Source organism: Rhinopithecus bieti, unplaced genomic scaffold, assembly GCF_001698545.2.
Source record: "Rhinopithecus bieti isolate Rb0 unplaced genomic scaffold, ASM169854v2 scaffold_38761, whole genome shotgun sequence".
Lineage (NCBI taxonomy): Eukaryota > Metazoa > Chordata > Mammalia > Primates > Cercopithecidae > Rhinopithecus > Rhinopithecus bieti.
Window position 1 is genome coordinate 276,296 of NW_016816177.1, and position 20,478 is coordinate 296,773.

A 20,478-nucleotide genomic window follows, 5' to 3' on the forward strand; every position below is an offset into this window, starting at 1 on the left:
GGGCGAGCTGGGACCCTGCCTCCTGCGCGCCCGCCCGCGGTCCGCCCCCCGCGCTTGTCCTGGCGGCCGGCGGGACGCCCCAGCCCGCGCCCAGGAACCTCCCCAGCCAGCCCGCGCCGCGACTGGAGCAGAGCGGCGCATCCGGGCCCGGAGAAGACGACAACGACGAGGTCCTCGAAGTGGACCCATTTGCGAAGCGCCGGGGAGAAGGAGGGGAGGACGCGCGGCAGAAAGGGGTGGTGGCGCCGGACCCGGCGCCCCAGCCCGAAGTTCGGAGGGCGGCCAGTCCCCCACTGCCCGCGGCATGGCCCGGGGCTCGGCACTCCCGCGGCAGCCGCTGCTGTGCATCCCGGCCGTCTGGGCGGCCGCCGCGCTTCTGCTCTCGGTGTCCCGGACTTCAGGTAGGATCCCGCGCACCCCCTCGTGCGCAGGCGGTGGCTCGCGGCTTGCTGGGCCAGCCCTTCCTCCGCCACTCTGCTCCCTGCCGCCGCGCCGGCGCCCGTGCTCCCGAACGAGGGGCGCCAGGGAGGGCCATTCTCACCGCGCCCGGCGCGGCTCCCGGCCCGCACCCCGGACCCCCTCGCGCTGGTTACAATAAGCCGCGCTCTGGGGACGCCTGTTTTTAGAGGCCGGGGGCGGCGGGGAGCCTCTCGCTGGCGCTTCCCGAGGGTCGCGAGTGGGAGTGGGAGTGCGAGCCCCGGGCGCGGGACCCGAGTCCGCAGATGTGCCCCGAAGGTCCCAGGACCCCGTCTTCCTCCCCGAGGTCTTCCGCCTTTAAGGGCACAGGGTCCCGAGTGTCCCCAGTGTGTCCCGGAGCGCCCCCCCACCCCTAGGGCGGCCTGATGCCGGGCGGAATCCTGGGTTGGACGTGGCCCCGGAGAAGCGGCTCTTGCGGCGGGGGTGGGGGCGCCGGCAGCTCTGGGTTCTGCCTCTCCCAGCCCGCGGGCCGCTTGATGGAAACGGGCTCTTTGGCTTCCCTTTTGTTGGTCTGTGAAACCTCCTCTCCCCCACCGCTCTGGGGTCGAAGGTGGCCGAAGTGGCGTGTGATCTGGATTGAAATGGTTTGCTACAGGGATCGCGGTCCCTGAGAGCGGCAGGGGCCCGGCCGCCTTCTGACCGCTCCCGGGGACCCCGGGACCTGTAGGAGGCCCGCGGCGGGAGGGGCGGGGCCCGGCTCCTAGGTGAGTTTCCTCCCTGCGCGGCCTCGGCTGCTTGGACCCGGGGCTCAGAGGAACGGCCGGGAGGTTCGGAAGAGCAGCTGGGGACCTGCCTAGGTTGACCGGAGGAGGCAGTTCGCCCTCGCTGTGCAGACCCCGGGAGCACCTCCGGCCCGCGCGCCTCCGACCGGATTCCGAGCACCCTGCGGGGGTGGAGGAGGGCGGGTGGGGCCTTCAAGTCCAGGAGCGCCAGAGACCGATGGGGTTCGCCTTAAGCCCCCGAAATGTGCGAGACGCTCCTTACTAGTAAATGGGCTTCAGTAGCTTCCCTCCCCTGCATTCCTGCAGGCAGGTGGGAATCTGGGGACAGTCGCAGGGTGGGAGAAGATCTGCTTTTCCGGCGCCCTGCTGGGAGCTGCGCACTCCAGGTATCCTGGCCTGCCGCCCTAGCCGGCCGCCCTAGCCGGCCTAAGGTACTCCAGTCATTAAGACTGCGCAGTCTTTCCTGGGGGGTGTTTTGGTTTCAGCAGATGTTAATTACGTCAGATATTCCTAGTTACTTGATTTGGGAAGGGAGCTTGCCTTTATCTCACTGTCCATTAAAGCCTAAATCGCTCAGAGTGCACTATATATAAAATAAGTAAACCACATTCTAAGTTGGTACCCATCACTCAAGACCTCTGTCGATTTCTGCAACCCCTCCCCAAGACTCTCCCAGGAGATCCCTTTGCTGGGGGAGAGGGGTAGCATGGAGGCGGCTTCATCACGTTGCTCGACGTGCTGTTGTGCGGCCTTTGCTGGTCACCCTGCGGTTAACTGTCCTGCAAAAACTCCGCCTTGCGGACCGTGAGGGTTGAGCGCAGCCTTTGAGGGGCGGTGCTGTGGTGGGGGTTTTGAGATGGGCGATGAGTAAAGCATAGTGGGTCTATTTTTTAAACCAAGGTGATTGTTAACAGGAAAGTTCCTTGAGTTTTGGGTGGAGGAATTTAAACACTGTCATAGTTTCCAGTGAATGTACAAATGTCTTATATGAACAAAGCAATCGGGGTCGTTGTCTTTAATTTTTGAACCCTGTGTGGAGGTGATTTTCTTTTTCTAGTGAAATACTCATAACCTTTATAGGAGAGGGCATAGAATATAATTCTCTTCGTTCTGGACGGCTAGGTTAACAAAATCCAAAGAGTATGATAATCTTTGTTCAAAATATGAATAAATGATTACAGGAGATTTGAGTGTTTGAGATCTTTTCTGCTGTGAAAAGAGGAGTCCCTATTATTTGAGTGTGTTTTATCCACGAAATAATTTATTTTGTAAAGCTATTTAAGGGTTTTTCTAAAAGGATTTGTAAGTTCTTATTCCACATTTTAATAGCAAGACTCTGTTTCCTCTAATGACAAATACTGATTTGGGACTATGTACTAATCCTAGGTAGGGTAGGTGAGGACGAGGCAGCATTAGGGTCCCCCCAGCCCCCATTTTTGGCAGCGTAGTGTTTACTTTTGGCCCAGGTCCCTGGCGTGACCGTGGTAATAAATAATGATAGTGATCCGTCTAGAAGAAATCCATCTAGAAGAAAATAAATGGGAACATCTTGAATAAGACGACTTTGTGGAAAAAGAAAAGTTTTTATGTGTATAGTAAGGCAACATATTTTTCTTATTATGGCTGTGTACCAAGCAAAGAGCTACACATTGAAATTTTTCAGTGTAATTGTGAGATCCAGCTTAACGCTCATGTCCTCTTCATAAAGCGTGTCACCCTGAAAATCTGAACACCATGGACCCCATGTGACACTCACTGTAACCGAGGGGGCTCTGGAAAGCGAAGCTGAACTTTTAATTAGTAAAGCAAATCATGGAAAACTGACAACTCTGCTTTATATTTTATATGTAAAAAAGCAACGTGGGTTTAAAATGTCCTTCTTCTAGGGGTAGTTTTGGTGACAGTGCTCTGCAGATTTTAAGGCAATGTTAAAGAACATTTTATTTTATCGTGAAACTTTTTTATTGTTTATTCAAAGTGCTGCTGTAATTGGTGTTTGTATGTCTTGTCTATTATGCTGTGGTTTGCAGTGAATCACTTCTTGCCCCTCAAACGGTTAGCCTGGATTTAACCTCCAAGAGATTAAGTCTGGCAGAGTCTGAATTTTACACTACTCTTTTCTTTGGAAGCTCTTCTGAAATCAGTGGAATAGAAATGTAGGGGTAGGAACAGCTCATCTGACAGGTAGGGAAGATTAATCCCCTTTGGAAAGGTTTCAGCTGGAGGACTGGCTCTCCTTTAAAATGCATTCCCTGGGAGGCCAGGATGGGAAAAGTTATCATTATTGAAATGGGAACTGGATGTGAAGGACTTGAGCTCCCTAATCTGCAGGACCTGGCTAGTCTGTTGTAGTTCTGGAAATTGGTGTACTCCTTGTAATCCTTTCCCTTGGAGAGTTCTAATTATATAATTCCACATTGTAGTCAGGGAAAGAAAGTACGCTACAAAGTGTGACTCCTACCCAGGATTTAGAACCATCTTCCAAAACAGTTCCTTGATGACAGGCCTTTTTTTTTTTTTTTTTTTTTTTTTTTTTTTGAGACGTAGTCTTGCTCTGTCACCCAGGCTGGAGTGCAGTGGCCGGATCTCAGCTCACTGCAAGCTCTGCCTCCCGGGTTTACGCCATTCTCCTGCCTCAGCCTCCCGAGTAGCTGGGACTACAGGCGCCCGCCTCGTCGCCCGGCTAGTTTTTTTTTTTTTGTATTTTTAAGTAGAGACAGGGTTTCACCGTATTAGCCAGGATGGTCTCGATCTCCTGACCTCGTGATCCGCCCGTCTCGGCCTCCCAAAGTGCTGGGATTACAGGACAGGCCTTTTCTTTTGGTGTTTATCTGGTCCATTCCCTCGGAACCTGGAGGGGACACTGTGAAGGACTCCCTCCTCCTCCTCCATCCCCCATCAGCATCTTGTGGTTTCCACGTGGTGAAGGGCTGGGCAGCCCAATTTTGGGTTTACCTTGAGGTGCCTCCCTGGGGGCTCCTCGGGGAGGGCTCTTCCTTGCACCTGCCCGTTGGTTGTGACTCCTTACATTGTCATTAGGATACTTCCTTTTTGGGAGCCCCGTGGTGACCACCAAGTGGACCCTGTGAATACCAAGCATGTAAGGTTTCAAAGTAAAGAAACCAGGAAGTTTTGCTTTGCAGAGGCAAGCATTGCTAGTTAGGTCTGGATTTTTGTTGGTGGCACCCCAGCTGCATGGCCACTAGCAATTTCATGAAGGGACTGTTAGGCTGCAAGGACTGGCTTTGAAAACAGTGCTTCTTAGTGACCCTTTGGGCTCTTAGGTTTTGCACTGTCCCACGACACCACCATAACACTGTGAAGGATTTCAGTGGGTACTGTGGGCATCTTGAGTTTTGAACGTAAAAATCCAAGCAACAAGCGGCGCTCTGGCCCATTAATTATAGCTGCAACTGGCCGGCGTTTTGTAGCGGCCGCCTTTTTCTAGCATGTATTTATTTGGTTTTGTTGAGGAGCTTGCCAAGTTGGAAACGAGGGCGGGACAGCTTTGCTTGCGTGTGCAGTTGTCATAAAATATGTCTGGGGTGTAATCTGTTTAAAATCATATTCGTAGAATGGCCAAAGAATTGTTGAACAGTGTTGGGAATTTTCACAAAGTTTTTACAAAATAGGGAATTTTATTGGTGTGGTTTGCACTGTTTTTGGGATTTCTGTGTGTGTTTTCTTTTAAGTCCTATCTCTGAAAGAAGCAAAAAACTCAAAAGCTAAAGGGAAGGAAATAATTACACAAAAATGTAGCTTAATTCGACTAAGTAGCTTGGTGCTCTAGAAATCCTTCTAGATTTCTAGTGGGAAGTGGTGTGTATGTCTTTAATTGTCGCTGGAATGAGCTTCAGTAAGCACTCTGTCACTCTCTAGATGTTATCAGAGGAGAATGTGGCGGCTGCTTCAAGTCCTCCCTGAGTGGGGGAGGGTTCCCCTAAATCCCAAATGCTCCCAGCCTAATGGTTTCCACACCCTCCTGGAGGGATAGTTAACACAATGGGCAGTTAAATTAAGGAAATGTTTAGGCCTGAACTCCTCATTGTAGGCTTGTGCTGTGGAATACAGTAGCCACCAGGCACACACCACTATATAAGTTAAAATTAATTAAAGTCAAAAGAAATTAAAGATTCACTTCCTCCCCTTCACTGGCTTCATTTCAGGTGTCAGTAGCCACAAATTGCTATGCAAAAATAACGTTGGGATTTTAGTAGAGGTTCATTGAATTGGTAGATGGATTTGAGTAGTATTAACTTTTTTTTTTTTTTTTTTAAGTTAAGGTCTTGCTCTGTCACCCAGGCTGTAGTGGTGCAAACATGGCTCACTACCTCTGGCCTTAACCTCCTGGGCTCAGCCTCTACCTCCAGGGCTCAAGTTATCCTCCCATCTTAGCCTCTCGAATAGCTGGAACCACAGGCACGCACTACCATGCCTGGCTAATTCTTTGATTTTTTTTTAGTAGAGATGGAGGTCCAGCTGTGTTACCCAGGCTAGTCTTGAACTCCTGGGCTGAAGGGATTCCCAACCCCACCCCTGCCCTGGGATTGTAGGCATGAGCCACCTGGCTGGTCATCATCTTAACAGTGTTGTCTTGGATGTCTTCCCGTTTATTTAGAGCTTTCATTTCTTTCAGCAACGTTTTTTAGTTTTCAATGTATGAGTCTTTTGCCTCTCAAATCTATTCCTGAGTATTTTATTATTTTTGAACAATTGTAATTGGAATTGTGTTCTTTAAATTTCCTTTTCACATTGCCCACTGTTAGTGCACAGAAATGTCACATTTTTGTGTGTTGATTTTCTAACCTGCAAGCCTGTGGAATTTGCTTATTAGCTCAAAGAGCATTTTTGTAGCTCTTATTCTATATGTAAGGTCATGTCATCTACAAATAGGTATAATCTTACTTCTTCCTTTACCATTTGGATGCCTTTTATTATTTTTGGCCTTGCCTAATTGCTCAGCCTAGAACTTCCAATACAGTCATGGGCCAAATAATGATGTTTTCAGACGATGGACCACCTATATGACAGTGGTCCCATAAGATAACACTACTGTATATGACTGTGCCTTTTATATGGTTAGATACACAAATGCTTCCCATCCTGTTACAGTTGCCTACAGTATTCAGTACAGCCACATGCTGTACAGGTTTGTTGTAGCCTAGGAGAAGTAGGCTACACCGCATAGCCTAGGTGTGCAGTGTGTGTGAGGAACACTCTTATGATGTTCCTATGATGATGAAATTGCCCAGGGGCACATTTCCCAGAATGTGTCATCATCGTTGAGCAACACATGACTGTACTGTGTTGAATAGAAGAGGTAAAAGTGGGCATTCTTGTCTTGTTCCTGATCTTGGAGGAAAAGCTTTCAATCTTTTAGCATTAAGTGTGATGTTTGCTAGGGGCTTGTCATATATGGCTTTTATTATGTTGAGGTGGTTTCCTTTCTATTAGTTTATTCTCATTTTTTGGGTATATTTTTGACTTTTAGAACATGTTAACATTCTACGAGTTCAAAAAATAAATCACTAAGAATAGCAGGAAACTAGAATTGAATGCAAACAAGCACATAAGTGCAAATGTGTTGCAAATGAGTAACATGACTACCCAGATGGGGGAGTGGGGGGGAAGAAACCGTAATATTGGGCTCAGTGCTTTGACAGTGTATCCTCAGCCTACAGGAGAAACAACAACCTGAAAGCAAAACTGGCATCCTTCTTAGTAGGTTTGATTTTCATAGTGATCTGTGTATATCCACTCTGAAACAATTTTGTGTGAATTGTGAGATTAGACAAATGAGAAATGTGTTAATAGTGTTGTCGCCAGGGTGCTCACTGAGGAAGGAGGGAGATATAAGGATGGAATCGGGGAAGGCAAGGAAGAATCTGGAGGGGTTGAATTGGAATTGGAGGTATCAGTGTAACTCATGATTTCATTTATATATATTTGGCATATATTATGTTAAATTATGAACCGTAATTTGTAAAACATATTTTATTCTATATCTAACAGTTATTTCTTAGTACCTCATTAGCAGTGAGCTTTCTTAGTGCCCAGATAATGGTTTCTCAGTACTGTTTCATCTTAAAGGAGCTAGAGAGGCTTGGAAGGAATGACTGATTATGGGACAGGGACAGGGAAATATATGCAATAAGCCTGAAATGTGTTCTTGTGTTAGAACGCAAATGAGTGATAAAAAGTGGTAGGGTCATGGCAGATGTACTCAGGGGCCAACTTGAAGGAATTCCAGCCAAGTCTGGGACCATTTAGGCGTCAGAATAAATACAGACAAGCATGGCTTATACAAGGAACAAAAGAGGCATCCAGGACTCACCATTCATAATAAGTACATAACTGTATGTATGACTTTCCTATGCCTGCTGTAACAAAATGCCATAAACGGGGTGACCTAAAAACCAGAAATGTATTTTCCCACCGTTTTAGAGGCTGGAAGTCCAAAATCAAGGTGGTGGCAGGGCCATGATCCCTCCCAGGGCTCTAGGGGAGAAAACTTTTTTGCCTCTTTTATTTCCTGGTGGCTCATGGTGTTCTTGGTTTGGGGCTTTATCACTTTGACTTCCATCACCGTTTCCACATGACCTTTTCTTGTAAGGATACCAGTGATTGGATTTAGGGACCACTGTAAATACAGGATGATTTTACCTCATGTTCCTTATTACTGCTGGAAAGACTATTTCCAAATAAGGTCACATTCTGAGCTTCTGGGTGGTTGAGGAAACACTAATTTACTACAAAACCTCAGTGGGAGGGATGGCGAAGATAGGGCACTTCCTAAAGCAAAATGCCAACTGATAAATGGGAGGCGAGTTGGGAATATCACATTTTACAGCAATAACCATATAGATTGATTTGGGCAGGCATCATGAATGAGTGCTAAGCTCATTAAAGAAGACACGTTTGATGAGGAGCAGGAAATTTTCATGGTCTCAAAGGATTTCCCCACAGATTCCTTGTTGGCAAGGGAACAGTTACTAACTGTAGACTGGCGAGATTTGCATCCCAATACCTGGGTGGTCCAGGTTAACACCACAGGTTTGGGCAGATGGATGCCGTCCTTCCCAAGAGCATAGATCATTTAGGTTGCTTTCCATCTGGGGAAGAGAGTCTGATTATGAACAAAAATCAGCAAACCAAATGGAGGGACATTCTATGGAACAATGGTCTGCAGCACAAATTGTCAATGACGTGAGAGATAAAACAGGGCAGGCCAGCTCCAGCTTGAAGAAAACCACAGGGGCTGAGCATGGTGGCTCACCCCTGTAATCCTAGCACTTTGGGAGACTAAGGCCAGTGGATCACAAGGTCAGGAGGTCAAGACCAGCCTGGCCAACGTGGTGAAACCCCGTCCTCACTGAAAATACAAAAGTTAGCCGGGTGTAGTGACGTGTACCTGTAGTCCCAGCTACTAGGGAGGCTGAGGCAGGAGAATCACTTGAACCCGGGAGATGGAGGCTGCAGTGAGCCGAGATGGTGCCACTACACTCTAGCCTGGGCAACAGAGCAAGACCCTGTCTCAAAAATAAAATGAAATTAATAAAATAAAATAAAATAAAATAAACCACAGGGAAAAGGCAGTCCAGTGCATGTGCTGGCCCTGACCATGTGCTGGAGGAAAAAACATCTGTCGTGGTTACTAGTGGAACCACTGAGGAAATAGGAAGGTGGGCATAAGTTATTTAATCATGTTGTCAGACTTGTTTCCTGAGTTTGTTAATTGTGCAGAGGTGGTGTAAGAGGATGTCCGTGCTCATAGGACGTACACGCTGCCATGTTAAAGGATAAAGGGGCTTGATGTCTGCAGTCTACTATTGTCATCTCAGACCATGATAAAGCCCGTGGGGCAAAAGTGATACATTAGTGAACCTGGGCAAAGAGTAGAGGGGAGTTTCATGCACCATTCTTGCAACTTCTCTGTAAAGGTGAAATGGTTTCAAAGTAAAGAATTAAAAATGTTAGATTCTAACAATGGGTGGCTGAAGCCAGTGCAATGAACAATGGAGTTTAGCACATGCTGTTAAAAGAAAGACTCAGGACCCAGCACTGTGGCTCGTGCCTGTGATCCCAGCACTTTGGGAAGCCGAGAAGGGCGGATCACCTGAGGTGTGAGGGGTTCAAGACCAGCCTGGCCAACATGGTGAAATCCCGTCTCTACTAAAAATACAAAAAATTAGCTGGGCGTGGGGGCTGGGTACCTGTAATCCCAACTACTCAGGAGGCTGAGACAGGAGGATCACTTGGACCCAGGAGGTGAAGGTCACAGTGAGCTGAGATCGAGCCATTGCACTCCAGCCTGGGTGACAGAGCAAGACTCTTTCTCAAGGAAAAAAAAGAAAAAAGAAAGAAAGAAGGAAGGAAGGAAGGAGAAAAGAAAGAAGAAAGAGAAAGAAAGAAAAGAAAAAGACTCGCACAGTTACGATTTTATTGGACATAGTGTCACAGGGACTGAGGATGGATGCGATCCAGGTGCTTTTGAGGCCAGACAGCATTTCATTGAAGGGACTGAAAATCTTTTTCTTTGTCTAGCTTCTGGATTGCCCCAAGTTTTCTGATTTTCTTTCTTAAGATTTTATTATAGAAAACTTCCAACATACATAAAATTAGACAAGTGCATTCAACCCCTGTATATGTTTCACTCAGCTTCAACAGTTACCACGTTCATTTCCCCTGGCCTACTTAGCAGGCCCCAGACAGCCTTAATTGTTTACCTGAAAATACTTCAGCATGCATGGTAAGAACTGTTTTTTTCACACCATCTCAATACTGTTATCTACAAGGAGCCCTGGTGTTATCTGATACCCAGTCCTGCTGGAAATGGCCTTTCACATTTGATTTGCGATTTGCCCACAGGGGAGCTGAGTTGCTATGAATGCAGCTGTGCTCTGGGGTTCCCCAGGGCTTGGAAGCTCCAAATTCTGGAAGGTGTTGCCTGCCTGCATCACACAGGCTGTGGCCCCCTGTGTGCAGAGCCCAGGAACCTGGGCTTGGAGCCTCACCGAGTCTCTCTTGGACATCTTTGTGCAGGTGAGTGTGGGGTGTGGCCTGGAGATTCAGCCCACGAGGCATCTGCTGAGCCTTGTTTAATACAGCCCTTCCCAGTCCCATTCATTCTGTAACCCTCTTTTGGTGGGTGCTCTTGTTACCACCTCCTTCAGCACAGCCCGTGGCATGCACTATTCTCCACTGTACTCAGAACGCTAGCTTTATGAAAACAAATATATTATTAATGCGTAGAAAGAAGGGAGGAGGCACTTTGACTTCCAGGTGTTTACTGCCCCCCTTCTTTTTTTTTCAAATAACAAACAAAATACTCAATTTTCTGCCTCTCGGTGTGGAGGCTTTGACATCCCACTGTGGGATGGGCCTTTACCACAGAGAGAACAGATGAGGATCAACATCCAGAGTACGTAAAATAATTCACAAGATCAGTGAGAAAAAGATGAATGCCCCAGTTAAATGAGGGGCAAAAGGTACAGTCAGGCAGTTTGCAGAACAACAAATACAAAAGGCCACAAACTTGTGGAAAAAAAAGTGTGGCCTTATTAGGATTCAAGAAAATGCAGATTATAAAACAGTTATCCCAAGCTCTTTTGCCTCACTGGATCGCTGAAATCAGAAGTGGGTAATGAGCATGAAAACCGTGATGCGAGAGCATGGCATTAATGGTGCAGGACTGACCACAGGTAGGGCCATTTGGCATTACTTGTTAACATTTAATTTAATTTTTTTTTTGAGATGGAGTCTCACTCTGTCACCAGGCTGGAGTGCAGTGGCACAATCTTGGCTTAGTGTAACCTCTGCCTCCCGGGTTCAGGCGATTCTCCTGCCTCAGCCTCTCGAGTAGCTGGGACTACCGGCGCCCGCCATCACCCCTGGCTAATTTTTTGTATTTTTAGTAGAGAAGGGGTTTCACCATGTTCACCAGGATGGTCTCGATCTCTTGACCTTGTGATCCACGCGCCTTGGCCTCCCAAAGTGCTGGGATTACAGGCGTGAGCCACTGCGCCCGGCCACTTGTTAACATTTAAAATACACATACTCCATGGCCCACTCTAAGGGAATACTCATGCTCTTCCTTGCGGCACCATTTGCAGGAGTGAAACATAGAAACATCTATGTGTCTTTTAATGGGAGCCAAATACATGGTGCTAATTCTCAACTGTGGGTTATTCTACAAATGCAAGTCCATATGGGGATCTATTGATGCGAATAGGGGGAACTTTCAAAGAGGAAGATTCTGAGTGGGGAGAATGGTACAGAAGGAGAGATGTGTACTTACCTATTTAAAAACTCTCGCCTTTCTCCTCTCATTTCTGTGGAGATACCAATCTCTAGAATAAGATCTTCTTTTTTTTTGAGATGAAGTCTTGCTGTGTTGCTCAGGCTGGAGGACAGTGGTACAATCATAGCTCACTGTAGCCTCCACCTCCTGGGCTCAAGTGATCTTCCTGCCTCACCCTCCCACATAGCTAAGATTACAGGTGTTTGCATCACATCTGGCTCACATTTGCTTTCTTTCTGAGATGGCATGTTGCTCTGTCACCCAGGCTGGAGTGCAGTGGTGCAATCGCAGGGCTTACTGAAACCTCCGCCTCCCAGGTTCAAGCTGATTCTTCTGCCTCAGCCTCCCGAGTAGTTGGGATTAGCTACCAACATCTGGCTAATAAATTTTTTTTTTGTAAGAGACAGAGTCTCACTATGTTGTTCAGACTGGTCTCCAACTGCTGGACTCAAGAGATCCCTCCACTTTGGCCTCCCAAAGTGTTGGGATTAGAGGTGTGCCACGATGATTGGCCTGGAATAAGATCTTAAAATACCCAAATATCAGACCAACTCAGGGGGTCAGCCTGGAGGAGATGAGGGGGTTGGTCAAAGGTGTTGTCGTATTTTAGCTGGAGTTGTTTGTTTACTTATTTATTCTAACAAAGAAGCTGCTCTCATGTGTCATTAACAGAATTCAGGCTGGGCACGATGGCCCTTGCCTGTAATCCTAGCACTTCGGGAGACTGAGGTGGGAGGATTACTTGCAGCCAGGAGTTGGAGACCAGCCTGGGCAACAGAGCAAGACCCTGTTTCTACAAAAATAAAATTGAAAAATTAGCCGGGCATGGTGGTGCAAGCCTGTAGTCCCAACTACTCGGGAGGTTAAGACAGGAGGATCACTGGAGCCCAGGAGTGCAAGGCTGTAGTGAGCGCTATGATCACTGCACTCCAGCCTGGGTGACAGAGCAAAACTGTGTCTCAAAAGAAGATAAAAAGACTCAGGGTCTCTTTTGCATTGTCTCTCCTGTGCTAGCGATCACTTTGTTGAATCCTTTCGTGAAGTTCCTGGGGAAGACATTCATCTCTACAAATTGGGACCAGTGAGTCAGGGGCTGCTGCAGTGAGGGCCTCTTTCCCTTCATCTCCCTCCTTGCTTTGTAAGAATTCTTTGTCTGGCCATGACCAGAGGAGAAGGTGATGAAGAAGGGGGAAGTCAGCTTATTGAGTAGCCTGTGGCAGTTCATACGTGAGTCGGAGTGCATCTGGACCCCTGGGGCATCTGGAACTCTGCCTGTGGGGTGTGCTGTGAGCTGTTAGAGAGATGGGAGTTGGGAGTTGTCAGAAACTCACCTCGTCCTCTGGGTTTGCAGACTCCCCACCAGGGAGTCCTCTGGGCTTTACAAATATTTGATCCTCATTCCATTTTGAGCATATTTAACATTTTTTAAATGATCATGAAAGCCTCCACTCAAGTTTGCTTCCTGCCAGACCAACAGTGTGTCCACAGGCATCTCTGGATCAGCTTGTTTTAGCGCAGACTGAAGCAGCCGTGTCTGTTTAATCCTATGATCCGGAGTTTGCACCATGAGCGCTTGAACAAATACTTCAGCTTGTGTTACCGGCTGCAAAAAAAATCATCATTTTCTTGATTTTCTGAAACTAAAGCAGAAGATGGGAAATCTAAAAGGATATTGAGGTGGAAATAAGATTAGAGCTGCTTCCTAAACTTGCAGTTTCAAGTTTTTATGGCCATTATAATGGAGGCTCAGGGTTCCCACTTACTGACTTTTTAACAGAGAATATCACACTGTTATTGATTGAATTGCTCAAAAGAAGATATGTTGAAGTCCTAACTCCCAGTACCTCAGAATGTAACCTTATTTGGAGAAAGAGTCTTTACAGAGGTGATGACATAGAGTGAGGTCTTTACAGTGGGCTGTAATCCAATGTGACTGGTGTCCTTAAGGGTCAGTTTGGCCACAGGCCAGCTCACACAGGGGCAGGTGATATGCAAGTTGGCTGAAGATGAGAGACCACGGGCAGAAGACACTCGGCTGATGGACAGCTGAGGACCCTCAGAAGGAATGAACCCTGCCAGCTCCTGGCCTTCAGAGCTGTGAGACAACAAATTCTTGTTGTTTAAGCTGCCCAGTTTGTGGTGCTTAATTACGGCAGTTGTTTAAGCTGCCCAGTTTGTGGTGCTTAGTTACGGCAGCCCTAGGAGGCTACCATACGCATCTACCTGTAAGTGCCTGTGGATCAAGTGCGGCTCACTGTTGATTTTATTTTTTGGGTTTCTGCCCAAGAATTAACTTGAAAAAAAGGTTCTATTGCTAAACTATTGCTGAGCCTTGGGAAGTGGGGTGGTGGTGGGCTGCCTGGCACTGGCCCTCAGCGCTGGTCAGTGCTGCGATCAGGAGCTGGGGGCACAGATTCATGAGGCCAATTCTGGCTGGAGGTGGTGGGTGCTTCATGGAGTAGCTGGGGCTGCAGTCTGTGTACCCACCACTTGTCATCCCTGCACTTGGCCAGCCCCTTGGGCATATGGGGCACCTCTGTGCATCCCTGTCCTATGTCCAAGGCCTTCTCTCTGGGGGTCATTGGTAGGCTTTCCATCTGTCTCTATTACCTCCCTCCAGCTGTTGGGTCCTGAGCCGTGTCACTTGTGGACTGTGACCGGGGTGCATGATTTCTGCAGCGGGAGATCCCGGATGCCAGAGCAGATGAGGCAGCTCTCCAGGGGTGGGTGCTGGTAGAAAGACAGCCTGCTCCCGGGGCCAAGCCCCCTGATGCCAGGCGCCTAGTGCTGCCGGTCCTAGGGCCTTTGTTTCTCTTACAGGGACCTGGGCAAAAACAAAAAAGCCAACAAAAGCAAACATCCTCATGGCGGCTGGGATTGTGGGGCTGTCAGCAAGTGTGATTTATGCGGGTCCTGGAAGCCCTTTGAAGTAGGAGGCAAAGTGGATGGCCCTGGTCTCCTGGGGAGGCTGTGGCAGCACCAAATGGAGGAAGGAGCTGCTGTGCCCTCCCTGGGAGGGTGTGTCGGGGAGCTCTCTCACTTTTGTCCCATCTTCCAAAGCACAGGGGTAGGCCCTGAAGCAGTGGACAGAAAAAGAGGTGAGCTGCATTTGCTCCCCCAGCTTTTGCGGAGCCCCCAGGGCAGGGGCAGGGGCGCTTGGCCAGCTGGCTGCTCCCCTGAGGTTTCCTGGTGCGCAGCAGCCAAGTCACCCTTGAGTGCCGGAGGTGGGGTATCCATGGAGCGGTGTGAGGAGGAGATTTGCAGTGAGCATATTTGGGGGTGTCAGTGTGGACCCAGGTGGCCACTGGGGACTTGGGACTGGAAGGTGACTGTTCACAGATGGATCCTAGTGGATACTTTAGGTTGAAATGAGATGCAGAATTCTGTCTTCTGATTGTATTAACAGTGCTGTCAAGGACATAATTATGTAAGATTCAACCAGCTTTCTTGACATGGCAGTTTTCCTTGACCACTTGCAAAATTTAGTGTGTCATCATTTTAGTTTGGAAATTTTTTTTTGGAAATAAAATGTTATTATCATTTTCTTTTGAAAGAAGGAAACGCCATTGTTTTGCAAGGCAGAGCTGTGACACAATTTCATCTAATTAGTGAAGTGTTGTATGTTTTCAGAGTTCAAATAAGGTTCACATACTCTTTTTTTTTGTCGTTGTTGTTTTCTAAACTCTGAGCTCATTTCTTTTCTTTCTTTTAAGAAAATAATAATTTTAAAAGAACTAAGTCAAGCTTCTTATAGTTGATCAACCACACATTTCTGTGGGCTCTAAAACTCAGCCATTTAAAATAAAGCAAAACGAGAAGGAACCAAAGCCGAGTGAGGGTATACATTGAACTACTCAGGATGAAGTTTTAAAAATGCTTTTCATAATTTCTTTCTTCCCCAGCCAGAAACTTAGGCCTGCTGTGTGCCTTGGGTGTATGGGTGGGTGGGTTGCTGGGGGAAGGGTCCTTGTAATATTCAGGGAGTTTTGGCTGGGGCCAATTATTTGTTCCTAATTCTAAGTATTTATTTGAAAAAAATCACTATGTGAAAACCCTCACGAAACAATACTACTTATTTTCTGTCTTTTATGGAGGCAGCTACGTCTAAGCGACCCTTCCTGGTCCTGGGCTGTGATCAAAAGGGACTTCTTTAAGTTTTCACTGGGCTGCCTTAATTTGCTATCAGAACAGTGTAGTTAGTACTTGATTAAGTAAAAAACAAGAAAAAACCAAAATAAAAAATCTGGTAACACATGTTGATGATTTAAAAAAGAAACCAAAACGGAGGCGGGTGTGAAATGAAGAGCACCTCCCACTTCTCCCTTTTCCCTTGCCCCCCGCGTCCGTAAACACACCGAACAGACTTTGTGTTTCATTCCCGACGTTTTCTGCGCACATGTGCTTGTCTGTGCTTCTCCTTTATTTATTTTTAAAAATTCTGGTAAAATTCGCATAACATAAATTTAATCATGTTAAAGTGAACAATTCAATGTCTTTTAATCCGCTTTTATTGTTACTCGACCGTCACTACCACCCAGTTCATTTTCATCACCCCCAAAGGAAATCCTCTATCCATTAACCATCACTCCCCATTTCCCCGTCCCCGCCTTTTTCCTAGCCTCTGGCAACCCCTAATCTATTTTCTCTCCCTATGGATTTGTCTCTTCTGGAAATTTTATGTAAAGGGAGTTATGCAGTATGTGGCCTTTTGTGTCTGGCTTCTTTCACTTAGCATAATGTTTTCAAGGTTCACCCACATTGCTCCATCCTTCCTTTGTTTTTATACACAGCGAGATCATACCATACAGACTGAAGTTTGCTGTTTTCACCTAGCGATAGTTCTCGTAAGTCTTTCTATATTAGTACATGCCAGGCTACCTCATTTTTAAAAACCATTGCGATTATCTGTCGTTTGTGTATACATTGCTAATATCTGTCATTAAAATAATTTGCTGATAGCTCTCATTTGGAATTTAGTTCCCTGGTCTCCTGTGGATGTATACTTCTGATTTTTAGCTATTACTTCAAACAGGTCTGTAGTGAACATCTGTAAACATATTTGTTTTTTACTGTGTGAGTATCTGAAGAGCCAATTTCCAGTCCAATACTTTGTGCAAGGTATTATATTTTTTGAGACAATCTGGCTCTGTCTTTCAGGCTGGAGTGCAGTGGTGCAATCTAGGCTCACTGCAACCTTGGCCTCCCGGGTTCCAGCGATTCTCCTGCCTCAGCCTCCCGAGTAGCTGGGACCACAGGCGCCCGCCACTATGCCCGGCTAACTTTTTTTTGTATTTTTAATAGAGACGGGGTTTCACTGTGTTAGCCAGGATGGTCTCGATGTTCTGACCTCATGATCTGCCCGCCTCGACCTTCCAAAATGCTGGGATTACAGATATGAGCCACTGTGCTTGGCCTATATTTAAATTTTTGATAGTGTTTACAAAGTTGTTTTCCCAGAAAGTGACAGCAGTTTATTCTCCCAGTAATGATGCATGAACTTTTCAGGTTTTTCTAGGCCCAGCAACACTGAATGAAATCATCTGGCATTTTCATCTTAAGAAGTATGAGAAATAGAAATGGCATCTTAATTCTGTATGTTGACATTTTAACAATTGTCCACCAGGCCAACTGTCCTTAAAAGTAATTTGTATTTCCTTTTTCTGGCAAATAAGTGGTGTTCACTTTCTCTACTAATTTTTTAGTAGTTGTTCTCAATTGCCTCACTGGTTTCTAAGACTTTTTTTTTTTTTTTTAAGACAGTCTCGCTCAGTCGCCCAGGCTGGAGTGCAATGGCACGATCTTGGCTCACTGCAACCTCTGCCTCCCTGGTTCAAGTGATTCTCTTGCCTCAGCCTCCTGAGTAGCTGGGATTACTGGCATGCGCCACCACACCCAACTAATTTTTTTTTGTGTTTTTAGTAGAGACGGGGTTTCGCCATGTTGGCCAGCCTGGTCACGAATCTAAGACTATTTCTAAGAATATTTAGCCGTGTACCAGATGCTATGAACATGTTTTTTTCCTCAGGTTCTCCTTTGACTTTTTAAATGATCCTTGTTTTCATGCGATAAGACTTAATTTTTATGGAGTCAAATTAAGTCAACTTTTGTTTTCTGTGTTTTGAGTTTTGACTCATATATTGGAATGCCTTTGCCATTCTAAGCTTGTTTTTTAAAAATTATGCTGTTTTGGGTAGGTTCTTAATGATTTTGTGTCTGTGTGTGGTGAAATCTTTGGTTCACATGCAATTTAGATCCAGCTTTATTTTCCTCAGAAAAATGAATTGTCCTGAAATTCTTCATTGCATAATCAATTCCTTATCAAAGATTTGAAAAGCAGCCCCCTCTTTTTTGGGGTATTAAAATCCCATGATAGATTGGTGTTATTTCTGGAAAATTCAGTTTTTATCTCACTTTTCATTACCATAGCTTTCTAAATTTTGGTATTTGGTAGGACTAACTCTTTACTCATTGTTTCCAGAACTTTATTGGCTAGTTTCACTTATTTTTCCAGATAAACTTTAGAACGATTTTATTATAAGTAAGGCAAGTTCTTAAGGCTATCAGTTGTCCCACAAGTGTAGCTTTAGCTACAGCTTTTATGTTGTGTTCATGTTGCCTGATGTTTTTGGTAATTGTTCTTTTCCAATAGCCTGTCATTTCAATTTTATTTCTTCTGCAAGACAAGAAGGAAATTTAATACTTATAGGGAGCTATTTTGTGGTTTTATTGCGTTTTGTGTAGAGAGTGTGATCTGCTATGTTCTGGTTTTAGGGAATTTGATTTTTTTTAAATGGCTTAAAATTTAGTTATTAAGTGGGACCTTAGATATAATCTCAGTTAAGAGCAACCTCATTGGTTATATAGTTTAGTTTTTCTGTATGTTCACTTACACTTTTGTCTTCTTTATCTGCCCTAAGTAGAGAGATAAGTTGAAGGTATCCTAAGCCATTCTTTTGGTCTGTTTCTCTGATTTTGCTTCAGATTTTGTGTTGTGTTTTTGGACACTGGGATGTCTCTTACATACATTCTTGACAGAGCCTTACTGAGAATTCTACCTTTAGTCATTTTAAAGTGTCCCTTTTGCTTCTAATTAAGGAGTGTATGACATTAATATTACGGTTCTTTCTTATGTATGACTTGCCTGGTACATTGTTGCCATTTAAAATTTTTCTATCTTCTAGTTGTTTGGATTCAGACAGATTTTTAAATATAACAAATTTTATTTGGGTTTTAATCCTGTTGCTTTTTTCTTCTTGATATTTATTTTTCCTCAGTTATACTTACTGAGATAACATATTTGACCTCATTTCTGTCACATTTGGGGGGACCATAGTTTCTATTTTTAGTGCCTCCTTTTTTCTCCCTTTTGTTTGTTTTCTTTGACTTTTATGTAAAATATCTATCTAAGGCCGGGCGCGGTGGCTCAAGCCTGTAATCCCAGCACTTTGGGAGGCCGAGACGGGCGGATCACGAGGTCAGGAGATCGAGACCATCCTGGCTAACACGGTGAAAACCCATCTCTACTAAAAAATACAAAAAACTAGCTGGGCGAGGTGGCGGGCGCCTGTAGTCCCAGCTACTCGGGAGGCTGAGGCAGGAGAATGGCGTGAACCCGGGAGGCGGAGCTTGCAGTGAGCTGAGATCTGGCCACTGCACTCCAGCCCAGGTGACAGAGCAAGACTTCGTCTCAAAAAAAAAAAAAAAAAAAAAACTATCTAAATCCAAGTGATTAGAAGGTAAAAAAGTAAAAAGAAAGGCAGTGATGTACCAGGCAAATACTATGAATTTTTGAGATTCAACAGCTTCACCAGTTCGTGCTCTGATAATGACCAGCCCATATCCATTCTTCTCGGGAATTAGGTCTTCAGTCTGCAAATTAAGTCTTGCTTTATTTTGGCTTCGTTTTCATCTATTAAACGTTTGAATCCATGTGTTTCTGTTTGCTGTATTCTCTTTTTCAGGAACATCGCTTATAGGTGTGTTGTATCTCAGCTGTCTATAACCAGCAGTTCTGTCCTTTCTCTTTGACTTCCCCTGACACAGTGATTGTCAATCTTGCCCCCACGATGAACTCACTTTTGCAGCTTTACATTCCTCTGGCATGTGTTAGAAACAAGTGCTCAGTGCTGCAAAGAAAAACCAGCACTTAAATAGGAAGTTTCTCAGCAAGGCACATTTACTTCTGCAGAAGGGTGCTGCTTGTGTTTGTCGTGCTCGCAAGAGCACACCAAACAAAGGAGAGAAGGGGTTTTTATCCCTAACGCAGCTTCTGTTTCTGTGTCCTCCTATTGCCTGTGGTCGGACTGCGCAATCTAAGCTGATCCCGAATGGCTAAGACTTAAACTTTTCCAAACAGAGTAAATGTGTGGAAAGAAGGGGGAAGTAGGAGTAGTTTACAATTTGTGACTAAAAAGTTGAGTCTTTGTTTCTAGCAGTTTGGTCAGCAAAGGCAGGAAGCCTTGTTAACAGAACAAGAAAGAACAAGAACGTTTGAAAAGGAACTTACTGTTTCCAGCACGTGGGACCTAGGTCTGTATAAGAGCTTCCAGGTGACTCTGATGTGTGGCTAGAGTTGTGAATCTCTGCTTTTCAGGGGAGCTTTAAAAAATATGGTGGTTGGGTTGGTTTCCTCCTGCTTATGATTTCAATTAAACTGTCTGGGGTGTGGCCGGGCGTGGTGGCTCACACCTGTAATCCCAGCACTTTGGGAGGCCGAGGTGGGCGGATCATGAGGTCAGGAGATCAAGACCATCTTGGCTAACATGGTGAAAACGTGAAAACCCCATTTCTACTAAAAATAGAAAAAATTAGCCGGGCGTGGTGGTGGGCACCTGTAGTCCCAGCTACTCGGGAGGCTGAGGCAGGAGAACGGCACGCACCTGGGAGGCAGAGCTTGCAGTGGGGCGAGATCGCGCCACTGCACTTCAGCCTGGGCGACAGACCGAGACTCTGTCTCAAACCAAAAAAAAAAAAAAGCTG

The 20,478-nt window shown here is 45.9% G+C and overlaps 1 protein-coding gene across 1 annotated transcript in view; it reads left to right on the forward strand.

Annotated features, from left to right (window-relative positions):
• The first annotated feature begins 71 nt into the window (after positions 1–71).
• The window catches only part of ROR2 (receptor tyrosine kinase like orphan receptor 2), a 226,696-nt gene continuing 206,289 nt past the window's right edge, over positions 72–20,478 (forward strand). The window contains 1 exon segment of the mRNA XM_017854463.1: positions 72–401. Coding sequence (XP_017709952.1) covers positions 305–401 — 97 coding nt within the window. The 5' untranslated portion in view covers positions 72–304.